Source organism: Odontesthes bonariensis, chromosome 3, assembly GCF_027942865.1.
Source record: "Odontesthes bonariensis isolate fOdoBon6 chromosome 3, fOdoBon6.hap1, whole genome shotgun sequence".
NCBI lineage: Eukaryota > Metazoa > Chordata > Actinopteri > Atheriniformes > Atherinopsidae > Odontesthes > Odontesthes bonariensis.
This window is the reverse complement of record NC_134508.1, coordinates 12,041,236-12,064,879: the sequence shown is the minus strand read 5'-3', so window position 1 is coordinate 12,064,879 and position 23,644 is coordinate 12,041,236. Positions and strand designations below refer to the sequence as shown.

Below are 23,644 nucleotides of genomic sequence, written 5' to 3'. Positions count from 1 at the left end.
CTCCCATTCTACTTTTAGAAACTCTGGGAACCACAAGTAAACCTGCAGTTTGGGAACGAAGTGCTCTGTTAGGAAAATGTCTTACAATGAGATCTTTAATATAAGATGGAGCTCCGTCATTAAGAGCTTTATATGTAAGGAGAAGAATCTTAAATTCTATTCTGAATTTAACAGGGAGCCAATGAAGAGAAGCTAAAACTGGAGAAATATGATCTCTCCTGTTAGTTCTCATCAGAACTCTGGCTGCAGTATTTTGGATCAGCTGAAGGCTTTTCAGAGAATATGTGGGACAGCCCAATAATAAAGAATTACAGTAGTCCAATCTTGAAGTAACAAATGCATGAATTAGTTTTTCTGCATCACTCTGAGACAAGATGTTCCTGATTTTAACAATATTACGAAGGTGAAAGAAGGCAGTCCTAGAAACCTGTTTTATATGCGAGTCAAATGATAAGTTCTGGTCAAAAATAACTCCAAGGTTCCTCACTGTAGAACTAGAAGCCAAGGAAATAGCATCTAGAGTAACTATATAGCTAGACAATTTCTCCCTAGAGCGCTCAGGTCCAAAGATAACAACTTCAGTTTTGTCTGAATTTAGAAGCAGACAGTTCTGAGTCATCCAGGTCTTTATGTCTTTAAGACATGCTTGTAGTCTGACCAACCTATTGGGTTCATCTGGTTTTATAGATAAGTACAGCTGAGTATCATCAGCATAGCAATGGAAATTTATGCCATGCTGTCTAATAATGTTACCTAATGGAAGCATGTATAAAGTGAAAAGAATCGGTCTAAGCACAGAACCCTGGGGAACTCCATGACTTACTCTAGTGTGTGAGGAAGATTCTTCATTTACAAGAACAAACTGAAATCTATCAGATAAATATGACTTAAACCAGCCTAAGGCAGTTCCTTTAATCCCAATAACATGTTCAAGTCTGTGTAATAAGATACTGTGATCGACCGTATCAAATGCAGCACTGAGATCCAACAGGACAAGCACAGACACAAGTCCGCTATCAGAGGCTAAGAGGAGATCATTGGTAACTTTCAGCAGTGCAGTTTCTGTGCTATGATGCACTCTGAATCCTGACTGAAACTCTTCAAACAGATTATTTCTGTGTAAGTGATCACAAAGCTGAGCTGCAACAATTTTTTCAAGAACTTTAAACATAAAAGGGAGATTGGATATAGGTCTATAATGAGCCAACACTTCTGAATCAAGAGTAGGTTTTTTAAGTAAAGGTTTAATTACAGCAACCTTAAAAGTCTGAGGTACATATCCTGTCAACAAAGACAGATTGATCAAATCCAATATGGAAGTGTCAATTAATGGGAAAACCTCCTTGAACAGTCTGGTTGGGATTGGGTCTAAAACACAAGTTGATGGTTTAGAAGAGACTATTGCTGTTGTTAGCTCAGAGAGATCAACTGGGCAGAAGCCGTCTAAATACAAATCATGTTCTAAAGATACTTCTAAAGCTGCTGTACTTGATGCTACATCACTGATAATAGTGGGAAGGATTCCATCAATCTTCTCTCTGATAGAAACAATTTTGTTAATAAAGAAGCTCATGAAATCATCACTGCTGAGAGTTAAAGGAATAACTGGCTCAGCAGAGCTCGGACTCTTAGTCAGACTGGCTACAGTGCTGAAAAGAAACCTAGGATTATTCTTATTCTCTTCTATCAATGATGAATAATAAGCAGTTCTAGCTTTACGAAGGGCTTTCTTATACGTTATTAAACTATCTTTCCAGACTAACTGAGACTCTTCTAAATTAGAGGAACGCCACTGTCTCTCCAGCTTTCTTGCAGTCTGCTTTAAAGCACGCAGCTGTGAATTATACCAAGGAGCCAACCTCTTCTGACTGATTACCTTCCTTTTCAGAGGGGCAACATTGTTCAGTGCTGTACGCATTGAAACTATATTGCTGTCAACAAGAGAGTCAAGTGCTGCTGGAGTAAAGTTTAGGTAGTCGTCCTGTGTCATATCTGCACATGGCAGTGAAGAAAAGGATGATGGAATTAATTCTTTAAATCTGGTTACAGCATCCTCTGATAGACACCTTCTATACGTAAATTTCTTCTCAGAAACTGTATAGTCAAGTAATGTAAACTCAAAGGTTATCAGAAAATGATCAGATAAGACAGGGTTATGAGGGAACACTGTTAACTGTTCACTCTCAATGCCATAAGTCAGCACAAGATCAAGGGTGTGATTAAGGCAGTGAGTCGGTCTGTGAACACTCTGAGAAAATCCAATAGAGTCCAATATAGAATTAAACTTCATATTCAGGCTGTCATTTTCAACATCTACATGAATATTAAAGTCACCCACTACAATGACTTTATCTGTACTCAGCACTAACTGGGATAAAAACTCTGAGAATTCAGACAGAAACTCAGAATAAGGGCCAGGTGGACGATACACAACAACAAACACAAGAGGTTTCTGGGATTTCCACTTTGCGTGGGAAAAACTGAGAATCAGAGATTCAAAAGAGCTCAAACTAATCTTGGGTCTGGGACTGATGAGTAACCCTGATCTGAAAATAGCTGCCACTCCTCCTCCTCTGCCTGTGGTTCGAGGAACGTGAACATTTAAACAGTCAGAGGGAGTTGATTCATTAATGCTAACATGATCCTCCTGCTGCAGCCAGGTTTCTGTAAGACAAAATATATCAATATGATGATCACAAATCAACTCATTCACTAACAGAGACTTCGAAAGGAGAGATCTGATATTCAGCAAACCACATTTAATAGTTTGATGTTTTTGTTCAGTTAAAGTTTTTGTTTTAATAATTTCTTTTTGCACAAGAGGATTTGCTCCTTTTGTGTTAATTGATTGGGTGGGTAGCAGCAGGTGGGAAGCTGCAGAGAAGTGTGTAAGACTACAACTCTGCATCCTGGTCTGAACCCTGGGTTGTCATGTTTTAGGGTGGCAAATAAATTCATCCATATTTCTAGAAATGAGAGCTGCTCCTTCCAAAGTGGGATGGATGCCGTCTCTCCTCATCAGACCAGGTTTCCTCCAGAAAGATTGCCAATTATCTATGTAGCCCACGTTGTTTGCTGGACACCATCTAGACAACCAGCGATTGTAGGACGACATGCGGCTAAACATGTCATCACTGGTCAGATTTGGCAGGGGTCCAGAGAAAACTACGTGGAACGCAGAAGTGACAAACTAAGTCAATCAACAGTGTCTCAAACCATCTCTTAGCAATAATAAGTAATCATTCTTTGTATGATGTTATCAGTCTCTCATATCATTGTTAAGGAAGTTTCTCCCACTTTTCTTTCCATCACTGCTCTAGTTGTTGAAGTTTGCAGGTCCAACAACGCCTTGATTCTTCTCCGTTTCGCCCATTATGTTAAAGATTTGTTGCTGTGCGTGGGATCACTGTCCTGTTGCATGACCCAGTTTCAGCCAAGCCTCACATTTGACTGCAAGGTGTCCAGGTCCTGTGGCCAGATCTCCAGATGATTTTTAATCCTGCCATAATGTGTCAAAACGTTAGAATTTTCCCTTCTTTTTTTTAAACTGTATGTGCATTACACTTTGCAAAATATTCCATTACGCAGAACGTTTTCTTGCTCCTGATGGGTCACACATGTGCAGTTCGGTTCTGAAACACTGCACCTGTTAGAGGTGACGCACAGCTGTAATGATATATGTGTCCCATATCTCAGTTTTCTATTCACTAAATAACTCACTGGTATTGAATGAATAGGGAAGCAATTTAAGACTCTGCTTTAGTCCTTTTAGATAGCGTTTCGCAGTCATGAACTGACTGGTGAAAAACAACCCCTCTGTAGTCACTTCCCTCCAGGTGATGTTGTTTTGGAAGGAATGATTGGCTGCTCAGAGACATCCTGTATCTCGGTTTTCTTTATGCTTCAGTAAACATGCGATCACATGAGCCTCCTAATCTGTAGAGGAGCAGAAGATCCGGACCCTACTGTCAAAGGAAATTAAAATGTTTTTGGTTTTATAATTTGATTTCATTTTCTCGTTGGTTGCTCCTTCTTTCAGCTTCCATGATCACCGTGGTGTGTTATTCGTGCTAGTGACATCACTTACTGCGTGACTCATGACATCAATCTCTTTCTGTCTTGTGTTTTCTCACATATCTCCCCCAGGGTGAAGCATCTCAATATTCTCCAACTGGTTGACGTCTACGAGACCAAAAAAGAGTACTTCCTCTTCCTTGAACTGTGAGTTTAGATGTCTGACGACCCGGGGGAAAAACCTTGTCTTTACTGTTGCTCGGGCCTGAACAGCCTCTGATGATTGTTCGCTCGTGGGGATTTAGCTGCAATTGATGCTCAAGGCCCTGCACATATGGGAACAGCTCAGAGCTCCGAGTTATTTGGTATTCAGATGCGATCACTCACAAGCTGCTCCAATCTCATCAAATTTGATGCATTTCCATGGAAATTCTAAATGTAGAAATGTACATTTCTCCTCCTTTGAGCACATTTGATTCGTGGGTTTAGGGATTCTGGTTATTCTGAAACTCATTAAACACAAAAGAACTTTATGTGGGGAAATCATTCATTTCCTCATGTTATATTTACTATTCTTTGAAAGACATCATTTTAATGTAAATATACAGTGTTCAGCTTTTTGCCAAATTACAATCAGTTATCACTACAGTATATTATATATATGTATGTATATATATTAGGGCTGGGCAACGATTAAAATTTTTTATCTAATTAATCACATGATTTCCCTGATTAATCACAATTAATTGCATTTGTATGCAAAATCCAAAAATTATTCAAAAGTAGTGTATAGCTTTTAGCATTTAGTTTTATTTTAAACGTGCTGCCATATGAATGAAAGTGCCATAACATTTGTTGTGCAAACACACTTTTAACGTCATCATTTTTCTGTAGTTTTTATGTAGAAGCCTCGTTCCACTGTCTGTTTCCTTGAAGGACTTGCTGGTATCAGTTGTGTGTTTTGCCTTTAAGTGATATTTTAGACTGGAACTACTTTGGTGATAAGACAATTCAACTTGGCTGTAAATGCAGGAGGTTTTTTTAAATTTATTTTGAAATACGTGCTTTTATGTTGAAACAAGTAAAACAGGAAGTAGCATCTATTAGCTCCGTTAGCTTCACACAGAGACCGAGGAGCACCTGAAGCGGTGATGTTCAACTTTAAAATGAAAATGGCCGAGTAAAAGTTCCGTACACTTCTCCATGTTTGGTGGATCCGCCGATTACTTTCTTTTCCGGTTCCGCAGCAGAAAGCAACCGACTTTTACAATAATAAAACCTGCGTTAATGCGCGATAAAATATTTATCGGCGTTAAATAATTAACAAGTTAACGCGATAATAACGAGTTAACTAGCCCAGCCCTAATATATATACATATATACGTATATATGTGTGATTTATATGATGCTTATTCACCTTGCTGCCATTGGCTCTGTTGTCAAATTTAACAGCAAATGTCCAACAAAATTTCCACAGCGCGACAGGCAGAGAGGTGTTTGACTGGATCCTGGATCAAGGCTACTACTCAGAACGGGACACCAGCAACGTGGTGCGCCAAGTGTTGGAGGCCGTTGCCTATCTCCACTCCCTGCGCATCGTTCACAGAAACCTGAAGGTAGACCCAAATAGCCCAAGGCACATTTGCTTTGGTATCACAGTAGTACTTCAATTCAATTCAATTCATTTTTATTTATATAGCGCCAAATACAACAAATGTCATCTCAAGGCACTTAAATAATAAGGTCCAATTCAAGCCAATTGGAATTCAATTCATTGTAATCATAATTATTACAAATAATTCTGCAGAAACACAGAGTGCTCCTTCATTTCTATTTACTTTTGCTGTAAATAAAGTCCAGCGTAAGTAGGGTTAATATTACATGATAACATGAACTCAGTTACCATTCATAAGCCGCTGCTACATTAAATCAATTGGTAGAGTTATTGCAAAGAGCCTATTTAATTGTTTAACAAAACTTTCAATCTTGTTAAAGTATCATAAAAGATTTCTAGGGAAAAGAAAAAAAACAGCACAGTAGTCAAGCGAGAGACATTCCTCCATGTCAGTCCATCGCTTCTTTGGTGCAGACTGAAACCTGTCTGATGCTATAGAATATCATACGGTCATGACCAGTGGGGTTGCCCGTTATCCCTCGCTCACATACCTGATGACGGTGGCTGAGATACAGCTGACCAACATTAGCATGTTAGAATTGTCATTGTGAGCATGTTAGCATGTTATCTTAGCATAAGTCCTTGTCCAGTCACCAAATAAATGGAAGCAAAGCGTGGAGAGTGGACATCGCCCCACCAACACACAGTGTTATTGCAAAGAGTGTTTAGGAATGGCTCTGAAGACTCAGAATAAGAGACCACCATGTTAGACAGGTGGTCCTTGTGTGGTTACTGACGTTCAAGTATCTGCTATTACTGTAGGATTTTAATCTAATGAGCTTCCAAACCGAGCTGAAACGCCATGCATCATTTGAATGATATTCGACCACATTCACACAGAGAAAAAAGTCTTTCCCTTGATAATTCAAGTTTGACTCTTGCCTTCTCATTACTTTGTTAGATAATAATAATCTCACACTGAAGTTTCAACTGCAGCATAGATATTATGCACATTTTCTGTAAGTTGATGTCATTTTCATCAGCTGGAGAACTTGGTGTATTACAACCGGCTGAAGCACTCCAAAATCGTCATCAGTGACTTTCATCTTGCCAAGCTGGAGAACGGACTGATCAAAGACCCGTGTGGGACACCAGAGTATTTGGGTGAGATTTATTAATGTGGGGAAAAATAAACAAAGTCATGTCACAGCATTTTCTGGCCTGTTGATGAAGTCTCTGATCTCATGTGCAGCTCCTGAGGTGGTTGGCAGACAGCGATACGGCAGGCCTGTGGACTGCTGGGCAACAGGTGTCATCATGTACATCCTGTAAGTTGTGCGCATGAGATGCTGTAGTATTGTTCCAGTTATAATATAGGGGACGTTTCAAAGTTGAAGTCCCTTGATGGCATGTTTTGAGTTGGTTGATCGATTATTTTCTTTCAAACTTTTACTTTTTGCTGCTTGTTTACCTCAGGCTGTCAGGCAACCCTCCTTTCTACGATGAAACCGATGACGATGACTACGAAAACCATGACAAGAACCTGTTCCGAAAGATCCTGGCAGGCGATTATGAGTTTGACTCTCCGTACTGGGATGAGATCTCTGACTCAGGTACTTCTGCTGTTCAGAAACATACTTTCACCTCCCGAAGTAAACACTTAATGTTAGGAGGATTTTTCCCCTTTTCCTCCCTCTCGCGTGCTCAAACCCACCATATTAATCTCCTCATTCATCAGGGGAGTAAACCCTTCCTTGTTGAGTTTCCTCTGTATGATTTTTCTCTGACAGCTAAGAGTCTGGTTGCTCGTTTGATGGAGGTGGATCAAGACCAGAGACTGACGGCCCAGGAGGCTATAAATCATGAATGGTAGGCAGCAGAGCTTAGATATATTTAGCTGGCTAAATAGAAATCAAAGCAGTGATCAGACTGCGCTGCTATGATCAGAAAGGCTGTCTAAAAGTGGTGTTTAAAACAAAAAAATAAAGAAATGTTGCTTTAACTTAGACTTTAGTTTGCCACAATTCTAAGTGGAAATGTACGAAATATCAAACAAATATTGGACTCGTGCAACATTCGGTGTCAAGATGCATTATTCTCAGATGATGCAGGTTTACGTTTTAACTCTGTGGAATATTAAATGTAAAGTTGTGTTTTCTGTTGTCAGCCTGTAGCAAAATGTGTATATGTAGAACATGTAGGTCTGTAGGTCATAGAGACGAGAAAATAACCTCAAAAGTCAATTTGTCTGAGCAAAAGTTTGCCAATCATGAAAACAAACAAGAAATAAGAAAGCACAGAAACAAACCTGGTTTCTTTGCTTTTTCTTTTTTAACAACAGGATCTCCGGAGGCGCAGCTTCAGATAAGAACATTAAGGAAAATGTGTGCGCGCAAATAGAGAAAAACTTTGCCAGAGCTAAGTGGAAGGTAAGCCCTTTAGTTCTCTTTTTCCAGAAGCTGTTCCACTCACAGCTTAACTGTCCCGTCCTTGAACAGAGTGGTATAGCAGAACAGTGAGTTTAGAGATAAAAAGTTGTTGGTGTTAGAGGAAGTTCTTCTGTGAAAGCTCATATTTCATCATCATCATCATCATAGTTTATTTATAGAGCACATTTAAAACAACCTCAGTCGACCAAAGTTCTGTACAGAAGCAAAAGCATAATAAAAATAATCTTAAACACTACAACAACAAATACAACACAAGGGATACTAATCATTCAATATAAAACAAATTAAGATTAAAAGTGAAAATAAAAGTCAGTTCACTTTGTTCCGTCTTCTCCCACAGAAAGCTGTGCGGGTCACCACCATCATGAAAAGACTGAGAGCGCCCGAGCAGAGTGAGCCGAGGCCGGCCGGCCCTGAAGCCGGCGCCCCAACGGACCTTGCGGCTCCCCAGGTGGCCACCGACCCACCCCCGTCATCTGCCGCCGCGCCTGAGGGTCCCTCTGCTGTGGTAACAGAGCCACCTGCCGCAGGGGAGACCAGCAAACCGGCGCCAGAGGCCGAAGCCACGGTTGCAGCCTCGGCTGAGGAGCCACGGCAGCCGAGTCCAGATCCGCAGGGGGGCGAGCCCACGACGCGCTGCAACGGGGAAGCTTCGGCTGCTCTTCACACAGCTGCTGAGGATGGGGGTGAGCAGGGTTAAACGTCCCCACGTCACTGCCCCTGTGTGACCTCTGTAGCCCCCACCGACTCCTGCTCACTGTACATTAGCTGCTAGCATGGTGACGCTGACTCTGCTTCTCTCACTTGCAGCATTAGTATCATCTCATGGAGCCTGTGTGCTATCTTTCCTGAGAGCTGCATTGCATTCGTTTTTTTGTTTTTTTTTCTAATATTGATGTATCGTGTTTTCACTGACCCTCCGGTGTGTTAGATAATCAACCACATCTCTCTCCATTAAATTTGAGCTTTAGGGGCAAAATAGATCTGCTGTCAAGCTCGTGTCTTACAGCTAAAGTCGACTTTTAGATTTCTGTCGTGGTGGTGAGACAGTAAAGGAAGACAAAATTGTGGTGAAAATGGCTGTGATCACTTTTTAGTAAGCCTACTTGGGTCACTTCTCTCTGACAGTATTTCAATTCCACCATTTTTTCTTAGAATGGTTAAAACATTCTCACTATGTCGACTGCCATAATATTCTGTTAGAGCTGGTCCTCACACATGGAGATTATTAAATGTATTCCTTTTACATGGGACATGTATCTTTCCGTGTAACTTTACTATCTATTGTTGTCTACACTACCAGTTATTGTGTATTAAACCGTGCTGAGATTGGTTGAGATTTATAAGCCCAGTGCTGGACTTTTTTTGGAGGAGGCAGCTTCACACATACGCACACACAAACACTTTGTTCATTTGCTATGTTCCTGCTCAGGAAACAATCTCATAGCTGTATGTGTAAAGATTCTGTACATAGAGACCTTTATAGAAGTAGCTAAAAGAGCATGCGTTCTCACTTTTTGCTGTTCATCTAACACATACTCCCACTTGGTGGATGAAGATGCGTTGCTGCCAGTCTCGTCTTATCGTGGGCCGCAGCACTTTCGCCTGTTGCCGCTAGACTCGTCGATCCTAATTTTCTTTTTCAAAAGCACACTACACTACATCCCCGCTGTTCTTTTAGTGCCCTTTCCCTAAATGTGAGTTATATGACGTGCTTTTCATTACATCGCACTTCTATGCATCCAAATTGAGTTGTAGCTTTTCTTTTTTCAGATGCATCACAGCAGACGTTGTGACATCTTTATTCAACTCGTGAAAGATTTATTTTTATTTATTTATTTTTTTCCTGCTGGATATCTGTCTGCCTGTGTCTACTTTGACTTAAACACGATATTTGAGTTCTGGTACTGCCTCAGAGGCCGGTCATCTCTTAAGATTCGGTTGAGACTTCAAACAAAACGTGCATTAGCCGACCGTAGGTGGATGTTTAGGGGAAGGCTGCTTTGAGGTAAATTTAAGGTGATCATTAGTCAACCTTGTTGACCTTTATAATACTGGGGAAAAAAATAAAATTTTGATATTTTATATTATTTATTTATTTAATAGCTTATTTCAATTGTTGTGTTTCTATCAGTTTATTTTTCCAGCTCTTTCAGCCATCTTTTTTTCTATCATCACTGATGAACAGTAATAACCTTTCTGTTCCCGTCACTGGTCCCCTTGAGCGTTGTTAATAATGAGCTACAGGTGGAGCTCAGCTCTGTAATCATTCTAGAGGAAATTTAGCAATATTTGACTGGCTGCAGAAACTGTGATTCCTGGTGTCCTTTCGATACAGTCCACGTACCTGTAAGTAGAAGTCTGTAGTCCTCGCCTACTGCCGGGCCCACCAGTGCCGCTGATATACAAAGCCACCGATGTATGACTGACAAGTGTGTGTCTGTGTTTGTGGTATACGTGTGTGTTCGTGTGTGTGTGTGTGTGGGTGGGTGGCCTGTTCTGACACACACTAAAATGTGAGTTTTTATTCCCTGGCCAAATAAAGACAGCAGCCAGACTGTCAGCACAATTATCAGATTATTTCATTAAAGTGTAATAGATCTGTGAATCTGTGAATTTCTAAGTAAAATAGAGAAAAAAATCCTATTTATTATCAAGTTTGACTTTCTTGTTACAGTATTTTATTTGTTGTTTTGCATTGAATTAGATTAGTCTCAACGCCAGTCATTCAGACTCTGTCTCTGTGTACTCTCCTACTCTAAGATAAATGTATTGATTTTAACAGGAGGCTTAAATCTGAAGGATATCAGAGATTAATGTGAGCAAATTTCACGGTCAGTTCTCTTTGTTTTCGATGGCAAATAAATACTGTTACATTTCAAAGCAATGCTTTTTTCCTGTGCATTTCTCACTGTATTTATTATCTTGCGTCTGCTCATTTTTGACACGCACTTCCAGGCGTATTTGTTGATGTGATGTTTTCCAGGACCAGTGGTCACCTGTAGGTCCTGTCCTGCATTTGTGAGCTCTGTAACGTTACTCCTTGATCGAGTTGATGACTTTGATGGTAATAAAACTGAATTCATCCGTTTATTTCGTGTGGAATTTCTTTTTCCCGCAGATGGAGGGTGCGCAGAGTCTTTTCAAACCAGTGAGGATTATTTTGAGAAAATGTGGGGAACAGCTTGCGTCATCCCACTCTGCCTCTCCTCCTAACCTGGAGGAGAGCATCTGTGTTACACTCGCTCAATTAGCATGAGCTTCGCAGCCACCCTCGTGGCATGTGAACTCGTGCTTCGAAAAAATCCCAGCAGTGCCGTTTGGTGACGCTTTCCAGGATACTCAAATTGCATCACATTGGAATAATAATGCAGTGACCTCACTTTGGAGGCTCTCTGGGGTTTGAATGGGCTTCCTCTCGGGATCTTGTCTTTTTTTCAAAGCCATTTTCATGTAACCGTATGAAGCCATCCACACTGCAACCGCGGCTCAGGGGGATCCTAACTCTCTCTGTCTTTGGATGACTTCATTAAGACTCTTTGGGTGAACGTAGGGTCAGTTTCCTGTTTCTCCCAACAAGTTGCATAGAGATGAAAGACCAATGATCAGTCTGTCCTTGTCAAAAGGGGGAAGCAACAGAAAAATATTTTATCCTGTGTGCACAGCTTACATTAACTATGCTAAAATAGCATAATGTTAAAGTATATCATGGAAAAAGAGTTTCCTTTGTTTCCACTGATGCTCCTGTCCTTCACCCTATCGTTCCCAAACATTATGAAAGGGTTCAGTGGATGTTGGGTAACGGTTCATTGAGATGCGGGGGTTGAGAAGTAATTAAAAACAACAACTAATCCGGAATGCTTTCATTATCAGTTTACGGCCTCATCGTGCTGCATACCTCTGAAATCCTGCAGACAACATGCATACAGAAAACACTTTGGTTCCTCACTAATTAACTTTAATCAGTGGCTCTAACTGTGCACACAGCCTCACCCACTCTGTAAAAAAACACCATGAAACACAGACATGACAGAGATTTGCTGTTATTCATTTGACAGTAAATTACTGCATTTTGGATCACAATACATCACAGTAGAAGAACAGTAGAGGTTTTTATGTATTTTCAGTTACAGAGGACGATAAATTATGCTTCTCTTCTCTCATTTTTCATAAATCCCAATGAACTAACCAAAACAGGGGATGACCAGTTGCTCACATGCAGATGTCTCATTCAGTGCCGTCATTAAAATGACTTAAAGACTTAGAACTTGCATAAAGGTAATACAGGTGGCACTTTGGCCAAAAGCTGGTAGGGATGAACAAAAAAACAAACAAACAAACAAAAAAAAATGCAGGATTTACCATACATAAGAAATAAAAGCTGTTTTATAGATTTGGAATGACGTGCTTTGTATCCATCTGCAAGGCAGGAGCTGCATTTACTCCTTAAGCCTGTCAGGATACATTTTAAGAAGAGCGCTAAAGGAATGATCAGCTAAAAAGGTTTACTAATGCATCTTCAAAGAACGGAATACTTCAAACATTCAAGGTAAAAACACGGAAAATCTCGATCCAAATCATATCAGACTAACTTGCAAATGATAGATATATTAAATCTAAGAAACACGAATGCATAATAAATGTATTTTTTTTAACTGAAGGTCAGCAATACAGATTCCCCAACCTGCACTTTGAACACGGTAGAAAACCAATAGCCAGTGAGACAAGAGCTGACACTGCCCTCTGGTGGAAAAGATTGTGAACAACATCCTTCAGTAACGAGAACTAATAGAGCGCGAATTAAAGTCTGTGAACATTTTTATTGTATGACTGTACCCTCACAATACATATTGGGAATAAATTAACTTGTAACCTGAATATGCACGGCACACAACACAAAGTAGCACAAAGTCACTATTCCAAGCTTTAAAATCAAACTGACTGCAATAAACAGGTCAGTTGCTTGATTTTCAGTCACACACAAAATGCTGGTTAACAAGCTTATAATATAGCTGCAGTGTAGATCAAATCAAATCAAATCAAATCAAATCAAATTTATTTGTATAGCACATTTCATGTACAAAACAATTTAAAGTGCTTTACATAAAATAAAAGCATTGCAGCAGGGAGTGGAAGAAGCATTAAAAATATATAAAAGAATATAAAGAGAAACAAATAAAATCATTTAAATGAATTTAAAAACAAGCAACAGTCAAGATAAGTTAAAAGATAGCGTGCAGATTTCATGCATAGACACATGAGAAAAGAAAGGTTTTTAACCTGGATTTAAAAATGTCTACATTTGGTGAAAGTTTAATTTCCACTGGCAGTTAGTTTCACTTGTTTGCAGCATAACATGCGTCTCAGGAATGCACAGAGGCAGCAGAGAGCAGTGTTGCTCCCTCCTTTCCCTGCCTTACTTCGATGGTCACTGGTGGTCTATAATAGTTATTCCACACTTCCCCCTGAGCCTCATCGGTGTGCGGTTACCGCATGAGAAAGTCTGACAAAATGAAGATTCAGAGTTTGTCGAGGCCCAAATGGGGTGTGATGCATAAAATAAAACTCCCAGTTACTTTTGGAGCTAAATGTTGTAACTCTGTTTGTGAACAATCCCAGGTGGAGTCGTTATGTCGGTGTCAGTTCATCATCTCTTTTATGGACTGACCTCAGTTTTTCACTCTGGCCAAGTCTGTGGGTCCTCAGAAGGGAGCCTCTGAACAAAGACCTGACTTCATGCCAAAGTTCTGAGTCTCTCTACTCCAACAATGTGGTCAGTGTCAGACAAGCTCTTCTTGTGAGAGCAAACAGAACAGATAGCCACGCAGAGCCCTTACTGCCTCTGAACACCAGATCGGACTCTGTGATAAAAACAGAACTGAATTCCACAACTAAGAAGTCAGTCAAAAGATGTTAGTGATGCCATGATGTGGCACGCTGCTATTTGAGATAATCCCCTACTGTAACACATTTCCATTGTGTTGCAAAGAATGGTGCACAGAAATGTCTGATCAGATTTGGATGGGACAACCTTTCTTGTGGGTAGTTTTGAATTTCAGAACTGTGGATCAGCTTCGTGGTTGCAAGCCGGGTTCTGATTAGGGGGCAGAGGCAGCTAGATTTGAAGAGATCTGTGTGATGATGAATGATGTCATGTTAACAGCCACTGTGAGAGAAGCTGAACATTAGTTTTCTTTTACTTGGAGTGGTCAGTCTCCCACCCTGACTGTTGTAGGAATCAGAGCTTGGTCTATTGGGAGAAATAAAAAAAAGGAACAAAAAAGTTCTCTAAAGCCCGGCTGTCATCCAAAGTTCTGAAGGCCCTCTGATGACTTTCCAAACCATTTAGCAAACTGTCTCTAATGTCTTGAATTAAATCCATGCTGGGGTGAAAAGATGTCTGTAGACATGTTCTTGTTGTCAAACTGAAAAATGTGTCAGTGAGGTCAAACTTAGCAGATAAAGCTCTCATTGTTGAATGGCCAAGACTCCCTTTGTGATAGGCATCAAACAAAGTAAAGCTTAAATAAAGGCATGCTGTATGCTGCAGTGAAATAACAGAAAAAAAACACATCCAGGAAAAGAACCGCTATGTTCTGTACTCTGATCCGATCTGATACAAATTTTTGCCTCCCTTCTTTTTTCCTCTTCTTCTGAACTTACCTCAGCGTAAACTGTTTTAAATCCGTCCAGGGAGCTTTTTGAAGCATCTTTTTTTTCCCCACTCATTCGACATGATGTCTTTTATTTGTTCATTTTGATTTTTTACTGTTATACACAGTATTCATGTTCATTGGCCCGTCCTAAAGAAATGGTGTTATCCTCTTATAGCTGCACTACTGCATGTGTACTTTTCTTCCCTGCTCTTCCCCAGTGGCCTTTTTCCGGCTCTCTCCCTCCTTTTCTTTCAGACACTTTTACTCCTGACCTAGATTGTTGTGGAAGAATGTGACTCACTCTTGGGCTGATCAAGGATCCGAGCGTAACGCTGCCATCTCGGTTTTTATGAGGTGCATAGACTCTGAAATGACAGCGCTCTGACCAGACAACAGCTTGTTTCCCTTTGGTGCTGTGAGCTTGCCTTCATAAACATCCATCACCAATTAAATCTGTAAATAGTGCTGCATAAGGGGTCTGGAGAATGAAATATTATTTGACAGGTGAACATATAACCTAAGAGACAGTCCATGTATGCAGAAAAGGATTGTAAGAGACTGCTGATAAAGTCTACATGAATTCTGGTGTTGGGTGACATACCAGTGCTCATAATTGATAAATATTTTAATGTTACTGATTGTATTTGATTTAATAAGGAGATATAACTAATAAAAAGTGGAGTAAATTCAATCTCAGTTGCAAAAAAAAGAGGGCAATAAAATGTATGTAAATGAGTGTAGGACATAAATAAGAATAGGATCTCAAACAATATTCTATTCCGAAAAGTACATAGAAAACATATTAAATGTTGAAAAGGAGATGTTGTTCTATTTCACTCATAATATAATCTTTAATTTGATGCCAGCAGTGCACCTAAAAAAAAAGTTGGGCCAGAGCATCAGAAAGCTGGAAAACTAAGTGAAGCTGAAAAGAAACAGCTGGAGGAACATGTTGCAACTAATTAGGTTGACAAAGTGGACAACTGTTTTCTGGTCAGACTAATCAAAATTAGAAAAAAAAATTTTTTTGGGGGGGGGGGTCCCAGAGGCTACATTCTCAGGACTAAATGCAGCAACATACCCAGAGAGAATCCACACATACATGGGGAGAACATCCAGACTCCACACAGAAAGTTCCCCAGCCAGGATGTGAACCAGGAACCCCCGACGCTGTAAGGCGACAGTGCTGACCACCACACCACCGGGCAGCGCTTCAGAAGAATTTGCAGTTCTTTATTCAATTCCAACCATCAAAATTCACAAAAAAAAAAACAGAAAAGGATTGAAATGTCTATTTTGCTTTTAATTATTTTCCGATCACTTCAAAAATGGATGACTTTCAGTTTCATCTGTCATTGTTTGGACCACAAAGTGGATTTCTGAGGAATTATAATGATTCAAAATAAATGAATGAATAAATATCAAAGTAAAACGAACAGATGAATAAACTGATTAATTCAAACCTCTTTGTGTTTGTATGTGGAATGAACCATTCTCACCTGACGGGGGGGAGACATCTCTCAGCCGAGGAGCCACTTGTACGTACATATTCAAAGTATGCAGCCAAAGTTGACTAGTATAATAGCAGTTTTTTTTTTTTTTTTGCTAAAAAGCTTTTTAACAAACTCAGAAGCCAAGTGACCTTTCACTAAAGTTTAAATAGGGGAGAGAAAATCTGCTCCATGTTGCTGAAATCTGCAACTTTATTAGCTGTGCTGATAGAGTTAAGTACCACATTCATCTTTTCATAGTATAAAAAAAACACAGCATAAGAAACTCTAGTTTGAACTGTGAATAAACGATGAAATGTTAATAACTCATAAAAGAACAGTTTGCATATAAATAGTTTGGACAAAAATGCCAGACAGTCCCTTGAAATTTCAGTTCGTCACAAGTTACGGCAACATTACAAGTTGGAATTTCTCAGTTCATTTTGGTCGTAGAGTGCTGAAGAAGAATTCAGCCTCTCGTTTGCACAGAACTGTCGCTTTGAGTGTTTTGTCATTCTTGACAGACCCTCACTTTGCATTTCACATCAGCAGGTCTGGCTTCAGTCACTTTCCCTTTGGGCTGTGGACTGAAAAAGCTTAAAGTCAATGCCTGTGCCCAGTGGAACAGGGTTGTTCATCGCCCAGCATTGTTGCACAATAAAATATGAGACAATGAGCCTTTAAGATTTACTCAAACCTGATGTGACCTGGGACACTGCTATATCTATGCCTGTAAGGCCCTTAGCTTCAGACAACCCGACATGAAGAGAACACATCTTCTGTGTCCTTTCAATCTGCATTTATTCCAGTAGTTTCGCTGTAAAAACTAAAATGCGGTGCGCTTATTTTAGAAAAATGTGCATCCGTATCTCTTTAAACAAGTACAACTTTATTCCAAGGATCCAAATGTTTCTGGGCAGAACATGGAAAACATTCAGCATCAAGTGATCCACAATGAAGGGGGGGAGCATTCCATTCTTATAAAATATAGAGCTTTAATATTTTTTTAGTCAGCAACAACAATGGAAAGGGAAGAAGGAGTCATTTACACAAGTCAATACAATTACATCACCTCTGTGCATTTTGTGTTTTCATTTTTAATAAAATCTGACGGTGCAAAGAAAAAAAAAAATACAAAACACTTAAAAACTTAAGACACGTTTTTTTTTAAAAATAACAATAAATTGTACAACCTTTCTTTGCTTTAACTTTTTTTCTTTTTTCTTTTTGCTCTACGATCCTGGTCTCATTTGCAATCAACGGCTTTATTTGCTTGTGGGAATGCAGTGAAATTCCACACTATGGAGCAGATCCAAAGCCCCCTGTATGAATTACAGATGCATCTCTGCAGACACCTCCACGCTGTCTTTCAGCCCGAAAAGAAGCCTGGCAAGGTGCACTCAAAGCCCCTGTTGTAGGAAAATCGACATTCATGTTTTTCCAAGTGGTTTGTTTTCTATCATACATTCTTACAAATAAAAGTGAAAAAACACTATTTTTATTTCCTGTAGCACTGCCGTAATAACGCTTTAACTGCATGGCTTACTAAAAGGTAGAAGAAAAAGGGGGGGGGGGCAAAAAAATCAAAAGGGATTCATTTTGATCAGTTCTGATCTCACCCTTCTCTTCATCCGTGTAATTAATGTGCCGCCGTTTGTTTTTTTTGTTTTTTTTTGCATTTCTCTGACATAATGTCCTATCCAAACACAAAAGCAAGATCATTTCACATTATACTTTGACAAAATCTGTATTCATGTCAATGGAAAGATGCATCATGCTTTACAGACAGGAGATATTTGAAATGACAGCATTTTAAAGCATTTGTTTTCCCCATTTTTGCGTCATAAGAAAGTACGTCAGATCCTACTGTACACCCACAGAGATAAAAAACAAACAAAAAAAAAAAACAGGAAAAAAACAAACAAAACTACCACGCACTATCTTAGTAGAATTACAGTACAAATACAGGTTCATGCACACAATGAAAGCCAGCTTCCCGATATTCAATATTTTGGTTAATGTCACGATATTGTTACAATGCTCTGTTGTGTATACGGGCCTTTTTTTTTATTTTTCCACACATGAAAGTCCAACAGGAAATAAGAAAAAAAAGACTAAAAAACACATGTAATGTGTGCTCAGAACTGCTGACGCCTAGCAACTCTTTCATTGTAAACTGATTGTGTTCTCCCACAGAAATCCACTGCACCTCACCCAAGTGTGCTTGTTGCTTTTGGCCCCTGCCAATATCCCCTGAAAAGAAAAGAAAAGAATAGAAAAATGCCCTTGTGTGCAAATATTTGACCCTTGTTGCACCTCAGTCTCAGTTCAAAGGATTTTTTTAAAAAGAACTGACGTTATATGTCTAAGTAGATTTTAGAAAAACTAATCTGACGCTTCCTTTGTTCATCTACCCAATTCAGATGAGTAGGTGTGTCCAAACCTTTGACAAGTGCTACGTGTTGCACTCTTGAGATAATGGCCAGAAGAAGCTGCAGGCTACTAAGAGGGTACAGGTCAAAAATGAGTGATTCCTCTCATAATCAAATGTAAATCTCACTGATCATCATTAGTGTCTGGGCTGGCTTGTAGCAACAATGCTCATATTTGATAATAAATCCTCCAATCGACGTGGACACAGAAGGAAAAACAAAGGAGTGTTTCCTCACAATAGCCGAGACCATATGCCGATGGTCCTGTTGCGATACAAAGTCTCTGTCCACCAGGAGGTTGCATCGCAGGTGCTCCTGGAGAGTCCAGAAATAAGTCCTGTGATCCAGTCATTGCAAGCAAAGAAGAAAAAAAAAAGAAGAACAGAGATCCCCTCACCTCCTAACAAACACTCGCTTCTCTGTTACAAAGACACCTCACTCCTCACAGCTTACATGCCTCTCAACACATTCCTGACAGTCAGTTTTACATGATGCTGACATATGAGTTTTGTAATGACAGTAACAGCAACAATAAAATTAACAACAATAACAATATTTGCCCCAAAGGTACCTATACACAAAGAGCACGTTTTTTTTTCTATGAGTACAAAGGAATCCACAGAATGATACTATATACAACCTACAATAAATACTGTGTATCATATATTTTACTGTATGTGTGATTTTGTTTGCAAGCTTCTTTCTCTCAGTTTGCTTCTTTTTTTTTTTTCCCAGTTTGTGGATTTTTTGTTTTTTTCATGTTCCTACTCTCATCGAGTCTCTCCCAGTTTTCACGGGGTTTGGGGAAGGATGGGGGAAGGTTGTGTTGAAGGTGTTTCAGACACAAAGTCAGTGTCCTCATGTCTCTACTCCCTGCTGCTCCTCTTCCTCGTCCCCGTCCCCGTGATGCCGGCGGTTGCGAGGTTTCTTCTGCTCCTTGAGCTCCTTCAGGTCTTTGCCTTTGAGGGCGCCCAGCAGAGGGTCTCCGAACTGCCAGTAGTCCTGGCAGTACTGATTGATCAGGTTCATCTCCGGCTGGCTGAGAATGGTCAGCAAGTCCTTGTACTGGCCTGTGCTGGGGGTCCACTGGGTGCTGCTGGAGTGGAGAGGCGAAGACACCAGCCCTCCGCCGCCATCCACCAGCGCGTTGTTGACGGCCCGGTTCGTCAACACCACCAGCTGCAGCTTGACCAGCGTGTGTTTGAAATTCTTTTCTGTGGCCGTGCATTGGTACATGCCAGAGTCCGAGGCCTGGAGAGACCGCAATAGCAAACCCTGCTCCGTTTTCAAAATCCGGCCATCAGAGCGCATCTGTGAAGACAGAAAAACAGCTCATGAGCTATATGTAGCTGAAAGTAACAGATGAAGACTCTCCAGTGAAATAGAAGATGCTGGTAACAGCAGAGAATTACCACAAGGGAAAGTCTGTGTCTCTTGTTGCTGATAGTGTACACTGGACAAAATCAAAGTCTTACCAAGTATATTTGTCTCATTTCTAGTCAAAATATCTCATTACACTTAATATAAGACACAACTGCCTAAAAAGTACTATTTCAGACAGATATAGGGACTTGTTTGAAGACAATACATCTGGAATATTTTGTTAAATGAAAAAGTCTTGAAAACAAATTGTTTTTAGTCGGATTTCATATGAAACAAGCTTTTTTTTTCATTTGAAAAGGTTTTTAAGCTAATTTCAAGATCACTTTTATCTCAAACGTCCCAAATATCACATCTTATTTCAAGAAATCTTGACAAGCCGATTTTAACTAGTTCCATTGGCAGATTTTTTTGCTTATTTCAAGCAAAAACGTTTATTTGTTGTTTTTCTTACTTATTTTTGGAGGGGCATTTTTTCCAGTGTAGCATGCTGCTATGCTGCTGCGCTGCCTCATTTAAACATTTTCACATTTAGCTAGCATCAAAGCTGATCAACAGCATTCCATGTAAAATTACAGAAACTATCTAAAGTATCTTAAAAAAGTTGACAATATTTATATGGGAGTTCTCCTATGTAACATGCTGGATTCAATATAATGTACAACGAGCAGGTCTCCTGTACCAGTTTAGTCATCCAACGCTGCAGTTTGCAAAATCATTTGTTGGCATGACGTACGAGAAATGAAACAAGACAAGTAAAAGCTTTTTTATCTTGTGCTTTATAAGGATCAACTCCATTTGATTTTTGTTGTGGAAGTACATGTTCTTGTAATCATAACATGTCAGTATAACATACAGCATTTGAACCATACTTGGTGCTCTTTTCCTCTAATAGAGCTTTAATGTTGTATGTAGAGGTCAGTGTCTCATGATCCACAATATACCTAAATCCACTCCCACATCAGTCTGACTTTCTGCATCCATTAGCAGACCTTTTGGAGCTATCGAGTAACAGCAATATGTTCTTCTTCACGGGACTACAAAATAATAATATTACATAGTTGGCACTGCAAATATAAATATTAAATGTACCATTTGCCTTTGTTAAAATTCCTGAGAAACAGGCTTCACTCTTAATATTGTTTTTGGACTGAAGCGGTTCAAATGGGTCTATTTTATGCACAGCCGACCTACACGTGCATCCACACCCAGGAATCTGATTTGGTGATGACAGCCTTTTTTGCTCAGAATCCAGCAGCAAAGTCGGCTCTGCCTGTGGGAATAGAGACCATCCAACAGAATAGTCAATAAAAGAGAGGCAGCAGTGTTACATTGCCTCACGATAAAACTTTAAACTAGGCCCTCAGGGTTGCATATCAGAGCAGAGGGCTTTCTCACAACTCCCCTTTATGTGTTCTTCCCTTGGGCCTGAGGACAGTCGGAGGTCTGAGTGAGTATTCAGCCATCATTCAATCACAGCCTGAATAACCTTATCATGCTAGCAGATGCTCAGGAATGATATGCAATGAAATAGAGTGGTGGGTATATCCACATGTCCATATCTCTCATCTTATATGAGTTTATGGATTTACATGTGTGTAACATTTTCCATTTATTTTTTGATGAATGACTCCAAAAAACGGGCCGCTTTTAAATCCAGAAACTTTGAGAACAGAAGTTGGGTGGCTCACCTCTCTCCTGCGGTCACTGTTGTCTCTCTGCAGATGCCATTTGATGACAGCATGTGGAGAGCGAGCCTGACACTCCAGGAAGGTGCTGCTTCCCTCCACCCCATACTGCACCATCTCCAGAGTGTTCTTATTGACTGCAGGGGCAGAGACAGAGAGATTTCCATGGCAACCAAAACACATTACTATGAGCTCCTCAGAACCAAAATCTCATTTGTGTCAAACTAAAACTTTTCATGTTTTCTTTTTTTTTGTTGTGCAGTATGTCCGTCACAGAATACAGCTCTAATTGTTTGCAGCAGAAACAAAAAGACAGAACTACTGCCTCAGTTCATTAATGCACCAATAGTGGCTGAATTACCGTTAGAGTTGAAGCCCCTGCACTGTCGGATGGGGTTCCCGTACTTGACGTCCTGCCTCCGGCTACGTCTAAAGGGGTCAGACCAGTGTTGCCAAATAAGGAGAGAAAAACATCATAAAGCAACGGCAAGCCATTCGAAGCCATTCAATAATACATGAGGCCGCTAAAGACGTTAATATAAACATACAGAATCAAAAGCCACCACTCTGTTATCTTGTTATGTCACTGCATCATGTAATTTTACAATTTTTGTGTCATCCAGCTCAGTTCACCCAAACACCATCAGGATTTGACCTGATTTAGTTGTTGGAACAGCCACTCAGCCATTCAGGTAGTCCGATTTGAGCATTATTCATCACACCAATTAAAACACTGGGTTAGTTGGGATGTTAACGTAGCTCATGCTAACACTGCTGTTGGTGCTTACCTCTTCTGTGAGGCTGAGTACCGGGAACAGGACTTGCCATCCCAGGCGCAGTAAGGATCTCTGGCCAGGCAGCAGTCAGCGCAGGCCTCACCGTACATGTCGCAGCGATGGAGAGCCAACTGGGTCAGGCCCACAGCAGATGATACATACAGCTGTTGCTGTTGGAAAAGAAGAGGATGGAAAATAAAGTTCCACACAATGTTGGACAGCACATTGACAAAGATATCAAACTGAGGCAGAGAACTTTTCAGGACCACTGAGCAGGGCTGATCATATGGAAGGATGCAGTGACCATTTCAGGAATGATCACACATCGATGTGAAGTTGTGCAATTTAAATAGGTTTATGGGAGGTGCATCTTTTTAAGTTCACCCATCAAGATGGAAAATTAAAGTGATGACATTCTTAACTCTGGATCAAGTTGTATAATTTTGATAAACAAAAACTAGATGTTAAAACCTTGAACAAAATCCAAATCTAAATTACAATTCAGACAAGTCTTTCTGCGACTCTGAAATATCAGCGGTTGTCTTGGGCGCCACCTGTTGGACGGAGCGCCACCGTAGCATGTCACACTTATCTTGGCAGGTGTTCAAAATGAAAAGGTAAAAACTGTTGGCTAAAACTTGACTGTAATGCAACTGATGTCAATCAAACATATGTGCTTTTTACATTTACCTTTTCACGCCACAACTAAGATACATAATACTTGATTTAACTTTAAATATATGTGGATTTCCTGAATCAAAAACTCTCAAAATATTAACCTATTTCAAACATTCTCTTCTTTCCATGCTCATATTCTCTCAAGACCACTTATATTACTTACATTATATCTAATTATTGGTGGCTCCAGTTAATTACTGATAAATAATTCCAAATTGGATTTGTGAACTTGAATTGCACAAGTAGATCATCAGTAGCTTTTTTTTTCTTGTCTTTTTTGATTGGTTTTCATGTTAAAATGTTATTAACCCATATTGGAGTCATGAACTAAATACTAATGAGGTAAGCACAGATCTGGGCTGTGGACCTGTGGCGGAGGCTGTGGATCATCTGGGTGAAAACTGTTTTCTTATGAGGCTGCCATCAGAATTTTCTGATCAGCTCGAAATTCATCAGTCTGGCAGG

The 23,644-nt window shown here is 40.0% G+C and overlaps 2 protein-coding genes across 7 annotated transcripts in view; one reads left to right on the top strand and one right to left on the bottom strand.

Annotated features, from left to right (window-relative positions):
• LOC142376753 (caM kinase-like vesicle-associated protein) overlaps positions 1-11,160 on the top strand; it is a 56,193-nt gene extending 45,033 nt beyond the window's left edge. For both annotated transcript variants that reach the window (XM_075460294.1, XM_075460295.1), the window contains exons 4-11: positions 4,147-4,221; positions 5,492-5,630; positions 6,673-6,793; positions 6,882-6,957; positions 7,106-7,242; positions 7,420-7,498; positions 7,971-8,058; positions 8,420-11,160. In XM_075460294.1, the coding sequence (XP_075316409.1) occupies positions 4,147-4,221; positions 5,492-5,630; positions 6,673-6,793; positions 6,882-6,957; positions 7,106-7,242; positions 7,420-7,498; positions 7,971-8,058; positions 8,420-8,779 (1,075 nt within the window). In that variant the 3' untranslated portion in view covers positions 8,780-11,160. The remainder of the gene's footprint in view (positions 1-4,146; positions 4,222-5,491; positions 5,631-6,672; positions 6,794-6,881; positions 6,958-7,105; positions 7,243-7,419; positions 7,499-7,970; positions 8,059-8,419) is intronic.
• A 5,933-nt stretch (positions 11,161-17,093) lies between these two features.
• The window catches only part of LOC142376752 (semaphorin-3F-like), a 74,700-nt gene continuing 68,149 nt past the window's right edge, over positions 17,094-23,644 (bottom strand). For 2 of the 5 annotated variants that reach the window (XM_075460291.1, XM_075460293.1), the window contains 4 exons: positions 22,514-22,671; positions 22,087-22,154; positions 21,729-21,862; positions 17,094-19,968 (listed from right to left, as the gene is read on the bottom strand). In XM_075460291.1, coding sequence (XP_075316406.1) covers positions 19,516-19,968; positions 21,729-21,862; positions 22,087-22,154; positions 22,514-22,671 — 813 coding nt within the window. In that variant the 3' untranslated portion in view covers positions 17,094-19,515. Of the gene's footprint in view, positions 19,969-21,728; positions 21,863-22,086; positions 22,180-22,513; positions 22,672-23,644 lie in introns of all 5 variants that reach the window. The other 3 variants (XM_075460289.1, XM_075460292.1, XM_075460290.1) reach the window with 2 other exon arrangements.